Source organism: Dermacentor variabilis, chromosome 7 (assembly GCF_050947875.1).
Source record: "Dermacentor variabilis isolate Ectoservices chromosome 7, ASM5094787v1, whole genome shotgun sequence".
Taxonomy (NCBI): Eukaryota; Metazoa; Arthropoda; class Arachnida; order Ixodida; family Ixodidae; genus Dermacentor; species Dermacentor variabilis.
This window is the reverse complement of record NC_134574.1, coordinates 16,177,148-16,203,333: the sequence shown is the minus strand read 5'-3', so window position 1 is coordinate 16,203,333 and position 26,186 is coordinate 16,177,148. Positions and strand designations below refer to the sequence as shown.

Genomic DNA, 26,186 nt, shown 5'->3' with positions numbered 1-26,186 from the left:
TTCCTGTAGAAAAAACACGAGGATGTTGGAACTAAACACAAAATGCCTGACAGAGGACCCAACAACTTTGCACAGTTCATACAGCACTCATATATGTACAAAAATATAAATCAATATATAACGAAAAGAAAAACAGCCTTCAACGGCAAACACGTTCATTATACAAAAAACAAAACAAGTACAGTTGCGATATTACTTTAAAACAGGCAGTAACTATGCAACAAAAGCACGTATCTAAGACACTTAATCACCATACCTCAGGACAAACAACTAGAGTAGAACAATATGACTTAAGTGAATACAAGGCTTGCAATGGTTAATGTAGTACGTGTAGTAAAATTCGCCTTGCCTAACTACAATAATGTAAGATCCATTAACATTCAGAAAGAGAGAAAAAAGACGACAATTTAGATACAACACAAAAAAAGCTACAACCGTGTGCGGGTGTATCACACCCAACACTTTGTGCAGGTGTATCGTTATAATGTTCTTTTGTGTGCTAATGATCAAGCCACATATTTTCCTGAATTGTAGTTTTTTTAACTTGTAGCTTCAAGGCTCCTTAGGACAATTAAAGTTGAGCTTTTGTTCTAATTTGTTACCGATTTACCTATCTTCAGCATCTTTTGTAAGGAATAATGCAGTCATAAATCAAAGTTCTGGCTTCAACAGTTGCTAGAATTCAAGTTTCTCCTAATTGATGAAATTGGGAGAAACTCACTGAAATTGATGCAGCAGCTGCATCATAATACTATATCTACATCTTACATGTGTTTGAATAGGTGGAATTGCTTGCAGAACAAGCTTAATTCAGAAACATTACACAATTTCTTGCACCTATATCACTATCATAATGGCTAGAGGCAAGTGCTGCACTCACCGATTCAGACCTCCCGCATCTTCAGTGAAATGGTGATCACTGGTGCCTGCTTGCGGCGCTGCGAAGTTGAATAGACCAATATTGCAAGAATGTGACTCTGTAACATCGTTTCTTTAGCAGCTCCTGCATGCACAGTCTAAGCAGTGTTGCAGACACTGCAAACAATTGCTACAGCGAGAAGCCTAATGTCACTAACAGCGCAAAATAACAATATTCATGTTGGAGCAAGATAGCAAGGTGGGCGAATTGGTTAGCATTCATTGTATGTTTCGTAACAACGCAAAAGCAACACATACAAAAAAAACACAACATCGCACTGATTCACAACTGATATCTTAATAAGGAGTTTGAGACACATATATAGGAACCGAAGTGGAAAAACTGGGACATGTACAAGACCAATGGTACGTTCCTATGATATAATGAAAAAAAAGTATGCTATCAGGACTGATATAAATCGGAAGATTATCTCTTGCGAAGAATGAACGATGGTTAACTCTTACATGTGCCTACATAAATCTTTATGTTGTTTACTTCTGCAATTTCCCTGGCCATCTGGCTTGTGTGTTTGAAGATAATAGACGTTTCAATAAAGATATGAACACAGCCACATGATTTGCGATGCAGAGAAAGATGTAATGGCACAACCCTTTGCAGAGATGACTCACGCTCTCTAAGACGAACATTAGTACAGCGCTTCGTTTGTCTAGCATATTCACTGTCCAACAACAAAGGAATTACATACACAACTCCTTTTGCACATGCAATGTATTTGTTAACATGGTTCACTGTACATCTGCCCCTTGCCTGTTTATCTGTTATCATTTGAGCAGATGAATTTAGAATTTGGAGCAGATGTGTCCTACCTTATTTGTTGCAGAAAACAGTACAGCTATGTCGTACCTAGAACCAACATTCTTTAAGCCATGTGCCATTTTGTGTATGTACAGAATCACCACATGTCTTGTATTGCTTCGCTTAGTTTGATCACACAAGTTTTTTATGGGTGCACTTAGTACTGAAAACCATACCGTCACAAACAGAAGTAATGACAGTGCTCGGAAATCCCGCATCAACTAAATGTTTAACCTGTGCATTAAAGACTGGCTTTGACAGATGCGAACAAGAATTCTTTAGTGTTGCATTCAGTACAGTAGTTCCTATTGCCCTCTTCACAATCCTAGAGTGGCCAGAATCACAGTTCAGGATTAGTTTCACAGACCTAGGTTCATGCTGCCAGCATGGATAACGTTCACCAAAGGTTAAACGAATGTCAAGGTACTCAAGTTGCTTATTTTTTGGAACTGAAAATGTCAGGCGTATACTGTATTCTTTAAAAACGTTCAGCACTCTATAAACATCTGCGGGACGAACATCCCTATCGAGAAAAGCCAATAAGTCATCAACATAACATAAAACACCGATGAAAAAGTTTACAAAGTGACGCTCTAATTGACTGTCAATAAATCTCAGTACAATGTCACTGAATATAGGTGCCACACACGAACCTACGCAGACGCCTGATCTTCTTGCAAAAACGCTACCACGCCACGAAAGGAATGTAGAATCCAAATCAAATGACAATTCTAGAATGGCTCCTATCGAAATGCCGCAGCCGTCTTTGAAGGCTCGTTGGTCGTTGTGATAAATTGAGCATTACCTAATGCACTTGAGATCCTGAGCATGTAGTAGAGAGTAGTACATATATTCGATGGCTATACTGAAGGCACTGTGAATGATATGTGAAACAGAGGACCTGCCCAGCCGATCTAAAGCTATGTGTGGATGTTGTCAGGCTTCGGAGGGAAATTCTAAAAAAATTACAATTTTTTTAAATCTGAGTCGTGGCGCTAAGTGCAAACTTTCAAAGATGTCTTCAGAATCACCTGTGCATGCAATTCGGAGGGAGCCAAGCATACACGCCATTACAGACAGTGGTGCAAGACAGCTGACGCTACCAGCGAATTCCCTTGGTGCAGTGTTCTTCTCGGTGAAGAAGAAACCGAAACTAGGTCACGGAAAGGTGCTCAACCTGAGCACGACGCCAATTCCAGAGGACCAGAAATGTGTGCTTGGCCTCGGCCTGAAGTTTTCCTTCAAACCTTGCCTGAAACCCTTCGAGAAGTACATGGCCACAGCAAGGTCTGTCTCAAGAGCCGCCAAAGAGGAGGAACATTCCAGGTGTGTGTCCACATTTGTAGGTGCTGCTAGCGGGTTAAGCACTGCTAATCGGCACAAGGATCTGACAAAGGTGCTAGTTAATATTCTATATAAAACGAGTTACATCTCTACGTAGCTGACAAATAGGGGTTTTTCATGATTATGGAGTCGGCAATTTTCTCTCAAAAAGCAAAGGCAGCACTTCAGAAGAATTTCAAAGCTGTTCGCGTACAAAAAGCAAAAGTAAAAAAACGAGCTTATTCTCTGTTACAGCAATTGAATTTGCAACACTTAGCTGCTGGCGTAAAGTACGCTAACTGACAGGAAATCCAAGTTTTCAGTAAAACCGCACAAGGTAGGAATACCGTTCCGGGCGATGCTACCTGAAGAGAGAAGCTGGTAGTTGAATGTGTCGTGGTATCTGCAGAAAAACCTTGCACCTGAAAATTGTTGACCCCATCCGAGTGGAAAGTTCTGGTTCAATTTGCAAGTACTTGGAAAGTGATCTGCTGAACATTCACAGTGCCTTCAGTATAGACATCGAAAACCTGTAACACTCGCTACCACCGGCTCAGGTTCTCAAGTGCATAAAAGAGTGCTCAATTTATGACACTTACGAACAAGCTTTCGCAGATGGGTGCAGCATTTTGCTAAAAGTCATCCTTTAATTGTCTGTTTATCTGGATTCTACATTTGTTCTATGGCGTGGTAGTGCTTTTGTAAGAAAATCCGGCATCTGCATATGTTCCTGTGTGGCACCTATATCGGGGACATTGTTCTGGGAGTTATTGAGAGACAACTGGTGCGTCATTTTGGAGAACTTTTCTGCGGCGTTTTACACTAAGTTGACGACTTATTGTTTCTTTTTCAATAATGATGTTCGTCCCACAGTTGTTAAGTGTTCAACCTTTTCAAAGAATACGGTATGGGCATACCCTTCACGTTCACAGTTCCAAAAAATAAGCAACTTCAGTACTTTGATTTTCGTTTCTCTTTTGGTGAACGTTATCCTTGCTGGCAGTATGAACCTAGATTTGTGAAATCAATCCTGAGCTGTAATTCTCGCCACCCTAAGATTGTGAAGAGGGCGATAGCAAGTACTCTAGTGAATGCATCACTAAATAATTATTCTTCACATCTGTCAAAGCCAGCCTTTAATGCATAGATTAATCGTTTAGTGGACGCTGGATTTCCGAGCACTGTCATTACCTCTGTTGTGATTGTATGGTTTCCAGTACTAAATGCGCCCATAAAAAAACCTTGTGCGATCAAACTAAGTGAAGCAAAACAAGACATGTGGTGATTCTGTTGATACACAAAATGCACATAGCTTAAAGGGCTTAGGTTCCCGGTACAGCATAGATGTACTACTTTCTGCAAGAAATAAGGTAGGCCACATCTGCTCTAAAGTTAACAAAATACTAACAGATAAGCAGGCAAAGGGCGGACATACAGTGAACAACGTTAACAAATATACCGCATGTGCAAAAGGAGTTGTGTATGTAATTTCTCTGTTGTGTGGTAATAAATATGTTAGACATACGGAGCGCTGCGTTAATTTTCATCTTAGAGAGCATGAGTCATCTCTGCAAAGGGTTGTGCTGCTACACCTTCCTGAGCATTGTAAATCATGTGGCTGTGTTTCTATGTTTATTGAAATTTCTGCTATCTTCAAACACGCAAGCAAGATGGCAAGAAAGATGGCCGAAGTATACAATAGAGATTAAGGGGGGCACATGTATAATTGAACCATCGTTCATTCTTCACAAGAAAGAATTTCGCTATTTATATCAATCCTAATAATGTACACTTTTTTTAATACATCATTGAAGCGTAGTGCTTGTCCTGCGCATGTTCCGGTTTTTGGACTTCTGTTCCTATATATGTGTGTTAGCTTAATGAATAAGATATTAGTTGTGAGTTAGCACTGTGTGATTGTATTTTTCTTTCTTTCGTCCATGTTCCTTATGAGCTGTGTGATGAAAGAATAGGTGTTTGGGAAATATTAGGAATTTGGAATACGAATTACATAGTTGTTGCCGTTTGTCTGATTTGTATTCGATTCGAGAATTCACTATTCAATATTGTCAAATATTCATTTTATTCAGGTATAAAAGATGACACTTTTGCAGCTGAAACTATCCCGAAAGATTGTGCAGTATGAGAGCTGCAGTTCCTGCGCAGAGGCGCCGTTTCTTGAATAAACACATAGGGGCTGATCACTTCTGTTCAATGATTTGCAGACATTCAATAAGGAAGCCGTGCTTTTTGTACATACGTCCTGTTGGAATTTATTTCGCAGTATTGTCATGCCTGCATACCTTTACGACATGGTGCGGTGCAGTAGTATCTTTCCTTCAGTGAACACAATATCTAATGAAGTGCTATTCCCTTGTTTTATTCCTGTCATCATCATGGAAAACAAGATAACTGAAAGAAGTTTCTCATTTGGAGGCTCTTCAGCTCACCAGACCAATTGTTCCATAAGGCAGGTACATACACTGTAAAGTATTTTAAACAGGCCTCATTTCTATTGAACAGGCTGAACAGCATACAGTGAACTCTCACTTAAGTAAACTTCAAGGGACCGAAGGAAATAGTTCACTTAACTGAAAGTTCACTAAACTGAATAGTCACTAGACCAACATAAGACATGGCATACAGAGTCAAAAGTTTGAAGTGCAATTCATGGAGGAAAAGACATGGCATCCATAGTGTTAGAAATGTGTGAAATGGAATTTGTACATATCAACAAGTACAAGGTTCATAACAGTTATAATGCTGCCTTTATCACTTAGAAAAAAATCTGTAATCTGTAATCTTCTTCTGCACTTGTACTTTTAAAGCACAGGAAGTAGCAAGACTGTCCAACGATTCAATGTTTTTGTACACTTCTTCTAGCACAGCTTGCTGTTGAGACACAGTCTCTCAACTTTCCAATGTACCCTACAACCTCAGCTAGAGTTTTAGGGCTTCAAACCGGCTCGGCAGCTGCCGCTTCTTCGTCTTCTTCGGCTTTTCTTCAAAAGGGAGACGACGACCATACACATAGAAACACACACCACGTGGTTTATGGTGTGACAGATCGCCGCTTTGCTCCGGCGGCGTTTTAAGCGCCAACATGTTACTTTGTTCATGGCCTCTGAGATTACATGTTTGCTCGTCTTGTGCGGATGATCTCGGAGGCCATGCCTCGTTGCCGTTCGTTTTCCACGCCGCCGCTTTGCGCCAGGGGTGCTGTAGCGCCAGCGACGTTACAGTGCCGCTGGAGCGGCGGTTTGATGAGGGCGGGTATCGGTTCTGATCGTAAAAATAAGCCTTGGTCCTCTGAGCGAGTTCGTTAAACTGAAATATTGACTTCAGAAATTCGTTTAAGTGAAACATTTTTGCATAGAATCCATAAGAAAACTGCCGGGGATTTGTCAAAAGTTCGTTATTCTGAAATATTCGATAAACCGACGTTCGTACAACTGATAGTTTACTGTATTTAGGTTCCAATTTGTTTAGGTCTTTCTTTACCAGGCCATAAAAATAAATCAAATTGATACAGAATATTTATGCACACTGTTAAAAACGTCTGCTTAATTCTTCTACTAGCGACACCATGCACCGTCTGAAATGACGGCTTGGCTTAAACTACTGGTCAAGTTTTCCCATTTTTGGCAGGTTGGGAATCCGGGAATATAATACTTCGATTATATTCCCGGATTCCCGGGAATATAATCGAAACCAGATCGTCGAAACCAGCCTACAGTGCGTCTAGCGTTTCCTCAATGCAACGACGCGAAATTTTTGCATTGGTCGACTCAGCAACGTAAATGACAGCCCCAGTAAAGACAGAAGCTTTTGTAGGGTTGCCTAATTTTTCCGATTCGACGTGTAGGCTTCTTTAATGGTATCTCACACAACGTTAGATGTTCATGAGTGCGTTATTTTGTTCTTCACAACTGTGTTCAGCTAATGTCAAGCGACACTTTATTTTTTCTGACCGTGAGTTGCTTTTAACCATCAGCGTTTTGGCAATGTATGTACAAATTATTACAAGCAATCCTTGCCGTCGTGTGGCGTTTTCTTTGTTCGCAGTCAATTTAGGACCAACCTTTGACGAATGCTTCACTAGCAGTCTAATTTCTATCATTTTGAAAAAGAATATAGTGGGCAAAAACACGATCACACGAGAGAGCGACTCGCTCACTGCGCTGACTTACAACAGCTTATTCACAAAGAAGGAATAAATATATAGGGTGCCACCATGCACAATATGTGAATGATTGGCAAAAAACCTGGAATATCATTTGCAATGCTGATAATGATAGCCACGTACCTACACAGAACACGAAATTCTTGCCATTTAAACCCTGTCAACACACGCCATTTCTCGAGATGAAAGTGCAATCGAAGGGGAAATCCCTCTTTTTTATGAATCACCAACACGCCCAAGCTTCCGTGCTAAGTTATATTTTGAATACTGCTTGTACAAGTGCCCTTATTTATTACTGTAAAATGTTGTGCAACTCTCCCCAAAGCATAGCACTATGTGAACTAAGCATGTGGAAGCTCCGGTGCCACTTGGACACACGCTAGACCAGCTTGCTTGCACAGAAAAGTTGACTGCATGCAATCAACTGAAAGAGTATGCCAAAACTTCCACGTGATCACTGGCCTGACAACAATTGCTTTGCGAGCCTAAAGACTGCAGTAAAAATGAACCAGGTGCCTGCTGCAATGCGTAGAAGCCAATGCTTCCTGAACAATAGGAACTTACTCATTTTCACATTTGTGAAGCTACTGCTCTCCTGCGTAGTATAGACATCACTATGGCTAGTATGAATGAATTAATAAGTGAATGAATTAATATTTCCAATGAACATGGAAGAGGGTGGAAAAAAGATGTAAAGAGACGGGTTGAAAAGCATTGACACCAACAAACCTGCATAATAACATTCTGCATGGCCTCAGCTACAAAAGTTGGGAACTTTTGTTGGGAGTGGGGAACCAGGCACATATTTTGTTTATTTGAGATATTTTCGTCTCGGTACTTAAATGAACAATAGCAAATTATTACTTTCATTATTGCTCCTTGAGGTGCTGCTTCCTTGAAGTTTCGCATAAATATTTTGGAAAACTGTTTGAGCAATTATTGCTGCTTTACACCAGTGGCTCAAAACACCAGTGGTTCAAACTAGCCTCCCCCCAGTGTTAAAGTGGCGGGTGAGGCAAAGTAGGCCATTTGCCTAATTTCGGTTCTTGGGTTCCTCGCGCTGTGAGCAGCCTGCGGGATGCGCCGTGCGAGCCTGCATTGTAAAGGAGACTTGCCATGCAGCGCAAAACTAGTTTCACCTTCTGCCGCTTGCATCTTCCCGTGCTCGTTGAAGTCGTCTAAACTAACCATCTTTAAAAATACAAAATCAGCCATGATTTTCATAATATACCAGTCTGTAACCAGTGTTGCAGACTGGCACAACCTGCTATATGAAAACAACGATCAAACCCCGGCCCTCAGTCCCCAGCAGCTGCGAAGCAACTGACAACGGCGGCGGTCAGACCTGCGACGCAGCAGAGGGTGCTAAGAATCCCTGGCTCCGGACAGGCCGCCATTGGAATATGATCCTGGTGACGTTTAACGCTAGAACATTATCTAGTGAGCCAAGTCTAGCTGTGCTATAGGAGGAATTAGAGGGCAGTAAATGGGATATAACAGGGCTCAGTGAAGTTAGGAGGCCAACAGAATAATATACAGTGCTAAAAAGCGGGCACGTTCTGTATTACCGGGGCTTAGCGGAGAGACGAGAACTAGGAGTCGGATTCCTGATTAATAAGAATATAGCTGGTAACATACAGGAATTCTATAGCATTAACGAGAGGGTGGCAGGTCTTGTGAAACTTTATAAGAGGTACAAAATTAAGGTTGTACAGGTCTGCGCCCCTACATCCAGTCATGATGACCAGGAAGTCGAAAGCTTCTATGAAGACGTGGAATCCGCGATGGGTAGAGTGAAAACAAAATACACTATACTGATGGGCGACTTCAATGCCAAGGTAGGCAAGAAGCAGGCTGGAGACAAGACAGTGGGGGAATGTGGCATAGGCACTAGGAATAGCAGGGGAGAATTATTAGTAGAGTTTGCGGAACAGAATAATATGCGGATAATGAATATCTTCTTCCGCAAGCGAGATAGCCGAAAGTGGACGTGGAGCAGCCCGAACGGCGAGACTAGAAATGAAATAGACCGCATACTCTGCGCTAACCCTGGCATCATACAAGATGTGGACGTGCTCAGCAAGGTGCTTTGCAGGGACCATAGGATGGCAAGAACTCAAATTAGCCTAGACCTGAGGAGGGAATGGAAGAAACTGGTACATAAGAAGCCGATCAATGGGTTAGCGGTAAGAGGGAAAATAGAGGAATACCAGATCAAGCTACAGAACAGGTATTCGGCTTTAACGGAGGAAGAGGACCTTAGTGTTGAAGCAATGAACGACAATCTTGTCGGCACCATTAAGGAGTGTGCAATTGAAGTCGGCGGTAACTCCGTTAAACAGGATACGAGTAAGCTAGTGCAGGAGACAAAAGATTTCATTAAGAAACGCCAATATATGAAAGCCTCTAACCCTACAGCTAGAACAGAACTGGCAGAACTTTTGAAGTTAATCAACAAGCGTAAGACAGCTGACATAAGGAAGTATAATATGGATAGAATTGAACATGCTCTCAGGAACGGAGGAAGCCTAAAAGCAGTGAGGAAGAAACTAGGAATTGGCAATAATCAGATGTATGCCTTAAGAGACAAAGCCGGCAATATCATTACTAATATGGATGAGATAGTTCAAGTGGCTGAGGAGTTCTATAGAGATTTATACAGTACCAGTGGCACCCACGACGATAATGGAAGAGAGAATAGTCTAGAGGAATTTGAAATCTCACAAGTAAGGCCGGAGGAAGTAAAGAAAGCCTTGGCAGCTATGCAAAAGGGGAAGGCAGCTGGGGAGGATCAGGTAACAGCAGATTTGCTGAAGATCATATTCATATAACAATAGATCATATTCACACTGTTAATTAGGTGATAGAGAAATGTGCGGAATATAACCAAACGTTATATATAGCTCTCATCGATTACGAGAAAGCGTTTGATTCTGTCGAAACCTCAACAGTAATGGAGGCATTACGGAATCAGTGTGTAGATGAGCCGTATATAAATATACTGAAAGATATCTATAGCGGCTCTACAGCCACCGTAGTCCTCCATAAAGAAAGCAACAAAGTCCAAATAAAGAAAGGCGTCAGGCACGGGGATACGACCTCTCCAATACTATTCACAGCATGTTTACAGTAGGTATTCAGAAACCTGGTTTGGGAAGAATTGGGGATAGAAGTTAATGGAGAATACCTTAGTAACTTGCGATTCGCTGATGATATTGGCTTGCTTAGTAGCTCAGGGGACCAATGCAATGCATGCTCACTGATCTGGAGAGGGAAAGCAAAAGAGTGGATCTAAAAATTACTCTGCGGAAAACTAAAGTAACGTTTAACAGTCTCGGAAGCGAACAGCAATTTATAATAGGTAGCGAGGCACTGGAAGTGGTAAGGGAATACATCTACTTAGGGCAGGTAGTGACGGCGGATCCGGATCATGAGACGGAAATAATCAGAAGAATGGGCTGGGGCGCGTTTGGCAGGCATTCACAGATCATGAACAGCAGGTTGCCATTATCCCTCAAGAGAAAAGTGTATAATAGATGCGCCTTAGCAGCACTCAGCTACGGGGCAGAAACCTGGAGGCTTACGAAAAGGGTTCTACTTAAATTGAAGACGACGCAACGAGCTATGGCAAGAAGAATGATAGGTGTAACGTTAAGTGATAAGAAAATAGCAGATTGGGTGAGGGAACAAACACGAGTTAATGACATCTTAGTTGTAATCAAGAAAAAAAATGGGCATGGGCAGGACATAAATGAGGAGGGAGGATAACCGACGGTCATTAAGGGTTACGGACTGGATTCCAAGGGAAGGGAAGCGTTGCAGGGGGCGGCAGAAAGTTAGGTGGGCGGATAAGATTAAGAAGTTTGCAGGGACGACATGGCCACAATTAGTACGTGACCGGGGTTTCTGAAGTATGGAAGGCCTTTGCCCTGCAGTGGGCGTAAGCAGGCTGATGATGATGATGATGGCAACAGTTTGTAAAAATTGAATCATATCAATCTGACATAAAATCTATTATTAGAGGTGTTCCCCAAGGGAGCATTCTGGGTTCACTGCTCTTTAATATTTACATCAACGACGTTACAAATATCTGCACAAAATCAAAATGTATTTTATATGCGGATGACGCCAGTATTTCTATAACAGCTCCCGATTGTTATCAACTGGTAAGTGCAGCAAACTGCCTCCTTATACACCTGAAAAAATGGTCAATAGCAAACCAGCTGAAAATCAATGTTATTAAAACAAAAGCTGTTATATTTAGGCCAAAATCCGAACAGTTCAACGATCCAGCAAACTTAACATATGGGGTCGAAGCACTACAAATAACCGGTCAGATTAAAATCCTTGGAATAACTTTTTCCGATTATATGCTTTGGGATAACTACATTGACACTGTTTTGGCAAAGTTAACTCGTGTAGTTGGCGTCTTATCTCGCCTAGGAACATGCCTGCCATTCAAGTTCAAACTTCTCTATAATTCGCTTTTTTACTCTCATCTAAATTACTGTTTATTGGTTTGGGGCACAACTACTCAAACTAACTCACAGAAACTTTCTGTCCTCCATACTTACGATATAACAGATATAGACACAGTTTTTTCAAAAAGCAAACATTATACCAGTAAAAAATATTTATGACTATAAGCTAACACTAGCCTTGAAACGCGAAGTATTTGAAAATAGAATGTTTCTACGCGACTTATCATCACTAAAAGAGAACATTTCTATACACATTACCCGGCACAAAGAAAAATGGAATGTTATAACCCCTCGGGCTAACTACTCTAAAGAAAAACTGTCCTTCACCCTGCCCACTCTCCTGAATAATTGCAACAAAACCACCACTGATATTTTAAAAATAACTAATGCTGCAATACGACAATACTATGTATAAGGTATCTCATCTTTCTTATTGGATGATTTTTGTGTTCATTCCCAGAGTCCATTTCGGTGCCTGTGTATGTTTTCGATGTGCTTTCCTGTAACCCTTTTTACTGTCGCCTTGTAGAGGGGGCTGCGGGCTCCTGGCAAGCTGCCGTTTATTCGTGCAGCTTTTACCTGCAGCCTCCTCCATCTTGCTTGCTGGGAAATAAACATTATTATTATTATTATTATTATTATTAACGAGTGTTGCCATTTAAGCGATTTTGTCGCTAGAATAGGCAATTATATTGTCTGAGAATTTTTGCTATATAGCGACTGCTGATTTACTGACGACTTCAACGAACTACTGGCAACATTTCAGTAATATCGAAGTTAGGAAAGCTGCTTAAAGAATGACCATCTAGAACACACTAATATTGAAAAGCCATTTGTACTGGCCTAAACTTGCTTTACGACATGCAGGCTCCGCGGCTGTGAGAAGTAATGGTCATCTTCACATTGCTAGCCATCACACTGTCATGGTGATTCACAGCAAAATGGTCACTATAGACTTCACATTGAGCTCGCAAAATTGATGTTTTCTTTTTATTCTTTGAAAAACTGATTTGAGTGTGATTAAACGCTGCACATATTCTTCTCTCTTTTTTCATATGATTCTTCAGCAATCTATTGATCAAGGGATCTTGCCGCTGGATTGGAAAATTGGTAAAGTGGTTTCCATAAATAAGTCTAGCAATAAACACTCTGCTCTCAACTGCCGGCTCATTTCATTACCAACATTCCACGTAAACTTATGGAGCATATATTGTACTCGCACATAACTGCAGAATGTAATCTTTTACATCGGGACAACATAGTTTTAGGTGTAAATTTTCTTGTGAAATCCAGTTACACCTGTTCACTGATGAACTGCGTACTACACTTGACGAACACTTTTAAGATCGACTGCATTCCTTTGCAGTTCGCGAAGGCCTTTGAAAAAGTTAATCAGGCCTTACTCAGTCTCCACTCTAACATGCTGTCTTGACTGGAATATTTTCTAACAACCGCCTTCAGTACGTGAAAATTTACGATTATAACTCACCTGAAATAAACGTAACATCGGGAGTACCACAGGTATCAGTTCTAGGTCCACTTATTTAAAAATATATTAACGAATATATATTATTATATATCAGAGAGCAAACGGGTATAGCCGATATGCTCAATAAAATTAAGAGAAGAAAATGGCGCTGGGCAGGACATGTAATGCGCAGTTTAGACAACTGTTGGACCATTAGAGTTACAGAATCGATACCAAGAGAAGCGAAACACAGTCGAGGACGGCAGAAGACTAGGTAAAGTGATCAAATTAGGAAATTCGCGGGCGCTTAATGGAATCGCTCGGCACAAGACAGGGCTAATTGGAGATCGCAGGGAGAGGCCTTGCTCCTGCAGTGAACATAAAATAGGATGATTATAATGAAGATGATGATGATGAACGACTAACGATCTGCCCAACTGGTTTTCTTCTGTGCATTTGCATGCCGACGACTGTGTACTTTACAGGGAGATATGTAACGATGACGAAAAAAATATCTTACATACAGACTTAAATAACATTACAAGTTGGTGCAATAATTTGCTCGTGAATTTAAATCCTCACAAATGCAAACTAATGACTGTTTCTTGGCAGCACGACAGCTGCTCCACGTACAAACTTCGTGACATCGAACTCGACAATGGCTCACCATACCGGTACTTCAGGATCACTATTACCTATAATCTAACATGGAATACTCATATTATTATGATCAGTAACAATGCTAATCGCACAATGCGATACTTACGATGGAACTTCAATAACGGCACACCTCTCCTCAAAATTCTTCTATACAAAACTCTTGTGCGCTTGAAGTCAGAATACGCCGCTGCAATCTGGAATCCTGATCATGCAAATTTATATAAATCTCTAGAATTAATCCAGAATAACACCGCATGTTTCCGTCTTTCTAATTACCATCGCACATCAAGTACAACAGCAATGAAGCAAGCTCTGTCATTGCCATTTCTTTCTCTGCATTGAGGGTATTGCCGCTTTTGCCTCCTTCATAAGGTCTTCCATCTCTGAAATCAAGAGATCGACGAACTCTTCTGGTCGGGATATCTCATTGGCAAGGATAAAACGGACGCTGACCAAAAACATTGTCCAAAAAGAAACCAAGACATTTCGGCTCCCATACGGGGCCTTGTTCACAATTGAGAACTAGGCCTTCGTATGTGAGCCGAAACGTCTTAGTTTTTCTTTTAATGTTTTTGGCCGTAGTCTGTTTTAGCCTTGACAAAGTCTTCCATCATTCATCACTATGTACCGAGCTTAACACGCCACCCACTTAGTGGCCATCACAGATTGACCATACACATAAGGTTAAAGGCATTTTTTGCAATACAAACGCATTTTATTTTCCCTTCATGCCGCACACATCTAATGATTGGACTTACTTACCTGATGACATTGTTTCCATTTCTGATCATTCTACTTTTCGCCATTTTTTTATCTGTACGCCTACATTGTGTTAACTATGCTTAATTATCTTACACATCTCTCGTCCCCACATCTTCGTTTTTCGCTTTACATGTGTCACGACGCCGCAAATTTTATTTTCAGTTTTCAAACTCTCTTCTATCAATTTCAAATATTTCTTTTACGTTTATATTTTACTACTAATAATGTTTAACATGGTATGTTTATTTCTGGTCAGTTATTTTTGTTTTACAAGTTGTTTCATTCTGTTCGATTTCATTTCACATTTACAAATTGTTGCTATTACGGTATAATGCTGCAGATTTAATTCTGTTCTTGTCTTTGTTTATGTATCGTCACCCATTCCCCTCTGCAATGCCTCGGTGATTGAGGGTATAAAAAATACAAAATAAAATTTGCAGCTTCACTAGACGCGTTCAATTGGTAGATTTTTGGAAGTTTAGCGGTAAATTAATTTTATTATCGGATTTAGAAAACAGCAGGTGGGCAAGACAGATCAACTGCATAAAAGGCATATATACCGGAGCGGTTGAGCTCGTTAACGTGAATTGTAACAAATCACTTCATGGCTTTCAGACCAATCAATCTTCCCAGCAGATTTCAGGTAGAACAAGGACAAAAGCGTAGTATTTGACCTGTAAAAAGCTCAGGTGATGGTTGCCGCCATGCTAAGAACATCAGGTTAAGAATTTAGTTCTCCTATCACGAACGCTGAAAATCAGAAAAAAAATGAGGGACAATGTAGACTGAGCCCTTTTTCGTGCTAGAAAAACTTAATTTTCTTTGTTTTGAATCGTGCTGCATTTCCAACCTTACAATATAGGTCCCCATTATTTCTCATGCCACGGAATCTTTGCCTTTTACCAAGAATGGAAAAGATCTGGCTCACACATGCAGGAATCGCAGTGCATAGGCAAATGTGAATTAACATTATGCTTGACAGACAGCTCGTGTTTCCTTGCCCCATTGTTCATGCAACGGCCTGTCTGGCCATTATACACCCTGCTGTAAATAAGTGGAAATTTATACACCCCACCGACTGCGCAAGTAACATACAGCCTTGTAGGATCTTTACCACACAGGGTCAGTGTCTGCGGGTCTGACATTCGTGGGCACAGGCCAGCAAGCTTCCGTGGAGCCGTAAAAACAATAGGTACTTTGTATCTGCTGGCCACTTTCTTTAAATTGTGGGCCACTTTATGCAGGTGCGGAACAACCTGCGGCCTTTTAAAGTGAAGCTTTCCTTGCTTTTCCTTCGAGTGTCCCGCTGCTACTGCTGCTGCTGCTGCTGCTGCTGCTGCTGCTGCTGCCGCCGCCGCCGCCGCCGCCGCCGCCGCCGCCGCCGCCGCCAGCCACACCGCGTCGGGGGCTCGTTCAGAGAGCGTATATACACGAAAGGAGCATGGCAGAGAACAAGAGAGACGCGAGGAACTCCTTTGAACTCCACCGCTTCGAATGTGCACAATGCCCTCTGGAGCTCCCAGTTCGTGGCCACATCAGCCTCTTGACAGCTGCTATTCGTGACCCCCAGCAAGCGGTTACCTTTCTACCAACGCGCAAGTCCAGAGGGAAGCTAGATAGAATGAGAGAGGAGGCAGACAATGGGCAGTACTGATGCCATCGCAAAACGAGTGAATAACTGCCTTGCCGCTCTTCGCTCACACTTCTCATACAAATACGAGGTGGGGCGTATAGGGAAAGGGTGACGTGAGAAGGCAAGAAAATGCTGGATAAACTTAAGTTCAAGGTACGGTACGGCGCGTTCTTGCTATTTCTGAAAAATAAAATCATGCAAATATGTCTAGCAGACAACTTACGCGGGGCATGCAAAAGCAGAACCGCATTCATTAAAGCGCACTGCAGGGTCTAGGCGACACAACGCAAGCGGTCGCACGTTATTTTCTGGAATTCCTGATTCAAATTGTGTTGGTCAGTTAGTAAATAATAGAATCGAAAAGAATACAAAAATTTTCGAATAGTAGTAAATAACAGAATCAATAGTAAGACACCAAAAGGGGTTCAGCAAAGGATTATCTACATACACTCAGCTAATTTAAATTGTTCATGATTTTGCAGCAACAAATAATGGCAACCAAAGTGATGAAATTTTTATGAATTTCAACCGAGATTGGACAATGTTTCCCACAAAAAGCTACTTTAAACGTAAAACGAAGTCCTTGAACATATACACTTCATAAGGTTCTTGTCAGCCCGCCTAACAAACCACCAGCAACATGTTAATTACAAGAAACCACTTTTCAGCACAACTTTCAATAGACTCTGGCATCCCACAGCTGATCTGTGCTTGGGCTTCTTTTATTTCTCGTATTCATCGTTGGCGTAGTAACAAATATTTCAGTCATTAATAAATTGTACGCTGGTGGTTCTACTATTTACTCAATAAAAAGTGTTTCTAACCAACACAATTTGAATCAGGAAATCCAGAAGATAACTTATAGTCTCCATTCTGGCAAATGGACATCAATTCTGAAAAGGCCGTTTCTTATAAACTTTTAAAAATTCAGCTATTCTGTAAATAATCTGATTCTCACTGAAACAACTCACTTGAATATTTCAGACCTTTGATCAATAAGAGTCTTCATTAGTAAAAGAAGATTGACCACGCTAAATCAAACTGAAACCTGTTCTGTATCCAAACAACTTTAAAATTATCAACCCCGCCTGATTGCTCTTCTATAGTGCTGCTGTAATCTGGGACGCCATGAGTAAAACTGATATTTATCAAATAAGCAAAATACAAAAGAAAGGCTGTACGCTTTACATATAATAAATTTAGACAATGTTAAATAACGCTTCTTTTGACCAATGCTAATGTTACCTACCTTGTCCCAGAGGAATCGCTGTTGTCGTCTTTGTTTTCTTTTGCCCAACTAATGATAGGCCGCTACAACAGATACACCAAAAGTAAGCTCTTCGTCATGCCACCAGACAAAGGAATAGTTTGTCTCCCTTTCGTGCATGCATTAAAGAGAAGCTGAAGAGTTTTCCAGAAAAAATGAGTGAAGAGCTGTACGTAACGGTTTTCAACCCTTCTAAATTGGAATATCGCATGGAAATTGAGATAGAGAAAGCGCAAACAGATTTTATTTCGACGAAAAGTGCAGCAGCAGACTCGGGCAACTCGCGCGCCTCGTTTCCACCTGTGATTGGTCGGGCGCCTCGTGACGTCAACATTGGTGTCCGTCCGGACCGGCCGCTGCCGCCACACATGAAGCACCGTGCAAGGCGGTTTGGCGCTGTGGTTTGGCGAGACGGTAATGGTAAATTTCGAGAGCTTGCGTTTCTCTGAGGAGTTCGGCGTTGCTTCCTACATGTATACGTAGCCGGCCTCTCCAAGAACCAAAATATGCTGGTAGCAAGCAGTACTTTCGACGCGAACGAAAGCTAATTGTTAGCATCTCCTCGTGTTATAAATGTTCTTTGGTGATTATGTTTTTTGCAAAGCTGTATTCAGCAATCCAGTGAGTTCGTTTCCGGGCAAATAACTGTACTGTTATGTTCCTGCATGCCTGCTCGTGGAACGTAATTAGGAGGGATGCGATCGTCGGCATTTGTGCGCTGCCCCAAATCTGTCGGCAATTACACAGACGGTTTACATGTGGGAAAAGTTTTCCAGCTCTTGTAGGACGTGTAGTGGCCTTCATCAGCGCGCCATCTGCACGCTACTCGTAACCAGAGCCGTAAAGGCGGCGAATTCCGTCGGCTACGTGAGACAGCCGGTGTCTCTCTGTGCGCGAGGGGGAGTGCAGCGTCTTGGCGTGCGCCGGCTTTCAAACACATGAAAACTTATATTGCACTGTATTATGTTAGCTGCATGTTGACTGTTTCAAAACACACGTGCGAACAGAAAATTAACGGCGGTTTGCGACGAAATCTACGTCAAGGGTGGGGGATGAACATGTACCTCCCGTTCAGCGAGCTAACACGAAGGAGCTAGCAGTAAATCAAAATCCAGGTTTGGACGAGTTCGTGTATTCATAAGGTCTTCCAAGACCAGTTACCATCCGTCCGTCCGCCCGCCCACACCCGTCTCGCCTTTGCGCGGTCCTTGCACCGGCTTTTCCGCGCTGCGTTTAGAAAGCCTGCTAGCAGAAAGTCGTAGTCTCACTCATTCACGCCTTATTGATAAACTCTGGTAGTAATCGTCGTCACGGAAGTGGTTAGAGCACAGCACTGATGTTCTTAAGCGCTTGAAATTCTTTCGATGCACAGCAGCCTCCCACTTAGCTGCAAGCTTGTTGTCTTGCGGGGAATGATCATCGTCGCGGCCGCTGGTGTTCGTGCAACCGTAGGCTGCACAGAACGCCGCATGATTGTCCCACCACTTCAATTGATGCTGCGCACGTCAACTACCACTCTACATACACACAAACAAAGGAATGCAGGCTCAAGTGAGGCAGATTATGACGGCACGCACGCAGAAACAAGCGCGGTCAGGCACGGTCGCGGAAACTGCGAAGGAGAGGAACACCAGTGCTGACGTCACTACGCCGCGGTTTCCGGTCTCCGCTCGCATCGCCAGCGTCAGCAGCAGCGCGCGGCGCTCGACGGGGGCAGAGCGACAGCGCAATTATAAACGGCGATTACGTCGTTCCTAAGTGAAAAGCCCGCGCAAAATGTTACGTGCGTGGTTTATAAAGTTCCCGCATCCGTATATGAGCGTCTTATTGAATTCGACAGACTCTTCAGCTTCCCTTTAATAGCTTCACATACTCCTTTCTCACAGTTCTTAAAAATTGGAACATTCTAATAGTGGTTCTTCGCCAAGTGATGATTCTTTTGTTTTGAAACTATAGTAATATCACTGCTTTTTTCATTTGTGTGCTGTGATTTGTGTATGTATTTCATGTGTGCCAACTGTTATGACTTTAAGGTAACATGACTGATTACCGTGCATTGCATTACGAACTTTCTGTGAGGACCACTTATACAGTGGAAGAAATTTTAGAGCTGTTTGGACAACATGGCAAAGGACTTTCCGTTACACATGAGCTTCCTTTACATGACAACCTGCATTTATTAGATTTAGGTTTATTCTTTTCTGAACGAGAAATTTACTAGGCATACTGCCCTCGCGCACGTAAAGAACTTCTACAGTTTGAATCGGCGCATATCAAACTTGTTAAAAGGGCAATAGCCTCCATGTGTCTTGAGGTGGCGTTAGTGAGGTCTTGTTCTCACAAAATGAGCAAAGCTTTACCTGTCAAGTTGCATGGCTACAAGCAGCAAATACCCTTGTTATATCACGGTTGCAGTAGCGGAAACCCTCCATCAAAAATTCAAGGTTAAGCGGGAAGCCAAGCAGCGAGTGGAAAAAAGATTATGCAGATCCTACGCATTGTGGGATCTGCATACACCACTGCTGTTTGTCTGCGTAGTACACAAAACACGAAGGGTGAGGTGTTTGCTTGAGACATTGTTGTGCGCCATATTTCATAACCTGTCAGAGGGCTGAGCATTGTCATTGCCTCACAAGGCACATGGCATCGTGGCAGAAACATTAAACTTTGATTATGGGGCTGCAAGTGCCAAAACCACTATATGATAATGAGGCAGGCTGCAGTTGCGCACTCAGGGTTAATTTTGACACCTTGGTGTTCTTTAACATGTCCCTAAATCAAAGTGCGCGAGCGTTTTTTTATTTCGCCCCCGTCGAATTGCAGCTGCCTCGGTCAAATTCGCGACCTCGAGCAATGCCGTAGCCGAAAAGCTATCGCGGCGGGCATAGAAGTGCTGATTTTACGTGTGATCGCTTCCGTTGTGTTACCTAGACCTTGAGGTGCGCATTAATTATTGCGGCTCTGTTTCTGCACGCCCCACGTAAGTTGTCCGCTAGACATATTTGCCTTGTTTTATTTTTCAGAAATAGCAAAAACGCGCCGTACCGTACGTTGAACTTCCAGCGTTTCCTTTCCTTCTCACGTCACCCTTTCCCTATACCCTCCCCCCTCGTATTTGTATGGAAACTGCGAGCGAAGAGTCGTTCACTAGTTTTGCGAATGTATCAGTTCTGCCCATTCTCTGCCTCCTCTCCTCCTCCTCCTCCTCCTCTCTTCCATTCTCTCTAGCTTCCCTCTGGACTTTCGAGTTGGTATTAACGTAAGCGCTCGCTGGGGGTCAGGAATAATTACAGCTGTCAAGAGCTAATGTAGCAACGATCTGGGAGCTCCAGAGGGTATTGTGCACAATCGAAGCGATGCGGTCTAAACGAGTTCCTCGCGTCTCTTTTGTTCACTTCCATGCTGCTTCCATGTATTGGCCTCGAGCTACACCACTAGAAAAGCTGGCGCCACCGTCGGTATGACGTGCTATGAGTGATCACGTTAACACAGCGGCCGCGTTGGCTGCTTCGGGAGCGCTGAAGCGAGCTGAAAACGAAAGTTTAAATTCCCTCGTACGCTGTGGTCCTCATTTAGTGGTGAGATTTTCCAACTTCGAGTGTCTCCTGTACAACGCTTGAAAGCATTACAATAGGTAGTGGCTGCCTTTGAAGGCGCCAAACATGGTAGGCTACTGCTCGGTGCCGCAGTGCCGGACGTACGCAACGGAGCCCGGTGTCAGCCTTCACACATACCCACGGGACAAAAGGTTTCGTGAAGCTTGGATCACGAAACTAAGAACCAGCAAGCAGCCATCGGCAACTCGTGTGTGCAGCAAGCACTTCCGCAAGGAAGATTTTTGCTACGGCGTCGAGGCTGCGAGGTTCGGTGAGTAGCAGAAAGCGCGCACTGAGACGCTCGCCCGCGCACGCTGCCCGGCTAAAGACGCTGGGTGATGCTCGATACCGGCAAGTTCACTGCAATGGAAAGGAAACGGTAAGAAGCACATCTAAAAATGCATGGCATACGTTCATGTTTCTATGAGCACCAAACAATAAATGTACTGAATTAAGAAAAATAAACAGTGGGGAATAGCTCACCGAGAAGACCGATAAATATACAGTGTAACGCAACCTGACAAATAATGATATTCAAATGTCCAAGAATTTAGAAGAAACGAAATACAAGATTGAATTGTCACGACGGCACATCAGAACTCGCCGTAGGCGTCGAAGTCCCTAGTTATACCAAAAATATTTTTGAACAGCTCTGACAGCGTCCAGGCAAGAAAGATTGTGTACTGCAAACTGCACATATGCAGCGGCCTAAAGCTCACGGCACGGTGCGAAAACGCACAAGCAGCGAAAGCGAAACTTCATGGCGGGCATAGATGCAGACGCTCATTCGGTCGCTGCGAACCATTGCGATCGCTGCATTGTGGTTTCATTCTGTTATGATCCACATTGTTATAGAAACAGCCTACTATTAGAACACATTTCACATAGCTCTCGGCGACTGCCTGCCTTTCACGCAAGAAGTCAGTTCGGGAGACTCCATCGCGGCGACCGCGCGCAGTGGGTGTTCACTGTTTTATTCTGCAAATATATAGTGTCTGTAGACCATTATGTGCTTTCTGTTTGCTTAAGATTATTATTTAGACAGTAAAAAACTTCTCTGGTTTCGAAAATACTTACAGAAACGTCGAGGAGAGCTCCCGCAGGGTGTTTTCAGTAAGCGCTGACAGCAAAACCTACGAGGAGCGCGCCGCGTGATCCCTCATACTACGCCAGGGAGGCGCTTTCAATAAATGGCGACTCCGTAACTCTTCGCCCCCAATATACACGCTCTGAACCACCCCCGATGCGCTGTGCCGGGTGGCAGCAGCTGCAGCTGAAAAGTCGAAGGAAAAAGCAAACAAATGTTCACATTAAAAGGCCGCAGCTTGTTCCGTGCCTGCATAAAGTGGCGCACAATTTAAAGTGGCCAGCAGGAACAAAGTACCTATTGTTTTTTCGGCTCCACGGAAGCTTCCTGGTCTGTGCCCACGAATCTCAAACCCGCAAAAAGTGACCCTTTGTGGTAAAAATCCTACAAGGCTGTATGTGAGTTGCGCAGTCGGTGTGGTGCACAAATTTCCACTTACGTACAGGAGGGTGTACATTGGCGAGACAGGCCGTTGCATCAACAATAGGGCAAGGGAACACGAGCTGTCTGTCAAGCATAAGATAAATGCACATTTGCCTATGCACTGCGATTCCTGCACGTGCGAGCCAGATGTTTTCCATATCTGCATTCTTGGTAATAGCAAAGATTCCGTGGCATGCGAATTAATGGAAGCCTATTTCATCAACGTGAAATACGACGTCTGTGTCAGCGATACATCTGTGGTATCACGTAGCACTGAACAACAGTTTCTGCACTGTATGTTCGGATACTGATGCAACCTTGTTTGAGTATTGTGCGCAAAGGTATGTTCGCACGTAAGCACCCAAGCCTATAGATATGATCCTGTCTGCTTTCAATAAACTAGTTGTAAGTGACGGTCTCTCCTGTCCTATAGCTTTCTGTCGCCTTTGGTTGCGTCTTAAGTTCAGGGAATATCCTATCTTCGTCCTGGAATGGGTTAAGGCCTGTGATGGGTGAAATTGTGTCGACAGAACGCCCTATTGAGATAGTTTTGATCTCGGCTTTGAAAAATAAATCTTGTACCTGTTGAATCTAATATTGCTCGGCCCTCGGTAGCTCCTCTGCTGTGGTTTCTTTATCGCTACATTATGTCTGTAGCAACTGACGAACCTCAGCACCCATGCTCTAACTCTCAGCAGCTTATCAAGTCTCCTGTAACGCTCCATTACAATTAGCGCAAGCGTGAAATCAGTGGTGAGTGATACCTGAACGGCGACCTTTTCAGAACAGACGGCTTCTTGGTTGTCCGCTCTTTCCATTGGTTGTGATGTCCACATTGACTCGGGTTCCTGAAGCCAGTGAGGTCTTGCCACCACAAGGCGCTCGTAGCAATCTGGTCAACAGATACGCCTCATGTCAGCAGGTCGGCAGGATTCCCGGTACCAAGGCAATGCTCCCAAGCAAAAGGATCAGTTCGCTCTTGGATTTCAGCGAATGCATTGCGAACTGTTTCCACTTCTGCGCATCGCCCTTAAGCCACGATAATGTTACCGTCGAATCGGTCCACATAATATAGCGCAGCTGGAAGTCCGTAAGCGCGCTATATATGAAGCTCATCAACCTTGCACCAATTAATGCTCCCAAAAGTTCTAGACGAGGCAAAGTTACCGTTTTAATCAACGCGTGACTTTGTGATCAGTAACTGGGGTCGTCGATCAGTACGTGGGACAGTTTCTTTTTGCTGCTGTCCATGTAATGAAGTACCCCAACTGAGTGCAGCTTTGTCAACTAGCTCGCCCAGTCTTGCCATTTTCATAAATCTGCGGGTAGACACTCGTCCCAGTCAGTTCCACGGGTCCAGATCTTTTGAAACAATATTTGTACGGACACTGTATACGACGTGACGAATCCCGTCGGACGTTGCTTGTAGAATGAACCTTTTCGTGCCTGATTTTCAAATCAAGAAAATTGGCCATTGAGAAGCTGAATTCATCGCTCATTGGACTCCACGCAATGTCCAGTACTTTAAATCACCTTAAATCGCAACCATCTCTTGGCTGGTTGAGCAGTGTTTGCTTCTGAATGTGCTCATAAGCTTACTATAGTTTGTCATTGATTTGCGAGGATTCATTCCTGCGGAGAGCAACAGCTGTTGCGCCTCTCTTGTGGTGTCTTCATACACTGGAGTTCACCCATGCTCAGAGAAATGCCGCGCGACGTGCAAGTAGGAATTACTCATTAGCGAGCGCCTATACTCTGGCAATCTAATGTTCAGGCATCGATCTGTTTGGCCGCTATAGATGTGACCTCAGGATTTTTGTATTTTCAAACAGCTTCATAGCGTAGCATTGGATTACAGTGTTTTGCTGACTTTCTGTACACTGATAATGACGCCATCGATGGGAGAACACGTGATAGGTTGTAGTACTTAAGTTTGTGTATGCCTTCTAATAAAGTTAGTTGTGAGTTCGGTGACTTAAGTTTGTGTATGCCTTCTAATAAAGTTAGTTGTGAGTTCGGTGACTTAAGTTTGTGTGTGCCTTCTAATAAAGTTAGTTGTGAGTTCGGTGCTGTCCTGCGTACCTTTCTGCCTCGAAACGTCCTGACATCTCCCTTGAAAGGTCCATCCGAACTTTGAGTTCATAGCAATGAGTGTTTGGTGGTTTCCAGTTTTGTCAGGCCTGTCATCGCCACCCACGTCTGGTCCGAGCCGATCAGCACACTTATTTTGTTTTCTCTCTCAATGGATGGGTGGATCAGTTCATTGGCGATATCGCGTCTGGTTTTCTTGAACCGATGTGACGAACAAAGAAGTCATCATGCTGGCTGATATGCCTTGGAAAAGGTGGGTACCTCGATGGCTCTCAATCTAACTTCCTCGTCGGAATGCTGACTTTGGAGGTGAAGTTCGACGGTGCGAAGTCTTTTCGGTGTGCAACTGCTGACATTGGCGAAAGTGTTGATTGACATGGTAGTAAAGCCAACACACCTCAACTTCAAACACCTCGAAAGAGCATCTGTTACGAACGTGCGTTCACTTCCTCCCCTGAACATTCCTCTGATGTAACGAGACAAATAATCGGTCAGTGCCCATGCTCAGAACCTTTGTAGGAGCACACACGTCAAAGTGTTAGTTAGTTAGTTGGGCTTTAATGGCACAAAGGCAACTAAGGCCATGCTGCGCCAGTCACAAGACAAAAGGAAACACAAGGTTAGAGCAGGTAAACCTGCATTGCATTATAGTTCGTGTAAATAACCAGTGGTCTCTAAAAAGTGGAACAGGTTATTAAATGGCACTAGCGGGTCATCTTCAAGTAATAGCGCAGGGTGTAAAGGTATATTTAAATTATATTGGTTGTGTAAAAGCTTCCGTCACTGTGTTTCAAACTGTGGACATGCTATAACGATATATATTACTGTAAGAGGTTGATTGCATTTTTCGCAAGTCGGCGGGTTTTCTTTTCGAAGGAGAAAGTTGTGCGTTAAACGTGTGTGTCCAATTTGAAGTCGACACAGGATAACCTCACAGAACCGTTGCTGGTGAGTGCACGACTTCCACTCACCAATTACGGGTTTAGTAAGATGTAGCTTGTTGCTTAAGCAATGGTCCCATTTCTGTTGCCATTTAGACGTCAAGGCTTTCCTAATCGCCGTGATACTGTCCCGATATGGAAGCGCCGTGTTTGTTATGTATTTGTGCGCTGCCATTGATGCACACCTATCCGCTGCTTCATTACCCGGTACACCGACAAGGCTTGGTACCCAGCAAAATCTAATTGACCGGCCGTATTTGTTTAATGTTACCATGTTTAAAATGTCCCCTATCAGAGGTTCACATTCGTATTTCGCGTGTAGAGCTTTCAGTGTGCTTAATGAGTCAGTGTATATTACTGTGTTTTCGTGTTTGTCAGCGATGCTCTTTTTTTTACTACAGTCCATATTGCGCATACTTCGGCTGTGTAGACAGAGGCATGTTGTGGTCATCGAATGCTTATTTCCAAATGTTCCGATACGGCCCCCACAACCACGTGAATATTTGTTTTGGAGCCATCGGTGTAAACTTCCATGT

At 43.1% G+C, this 26,186-nt stretch overlaps 1 protein-coding gene across 5 annotated transcripts in view; it reads right to left on the bottom strand.

The window, feature by feature from the left end:
• LOC142587347 (tRNA:m(4)X modification enzyme TRM13 homolog) overlaps nt 1-26,186 on the bottom strand; it is a 424,180-nt gene that overhangs the window by 55,416 nt on the left and 342,578 nt on the right. For 3 of the 5 annotated variants that reach the window (XM_075698279.1, XM_075698282.1, XM_075698278.1), the window contains one exon: nt 881-938. The exons of 1 other annotated variant lie outside the window; for it this stretch is intronic. In XM_075698279.1, coding sequence (XP_075554394.1) covers nt 881-938 — 58 coding nt within the window. Of the gene's footprint in view, nt 1-880; nt 939-21,246; nt 21,469-26,186 lie in introns of those variants that run through there. One more of the 5 variants, XR_012829490.1, reaches the window with a different exon arrangement.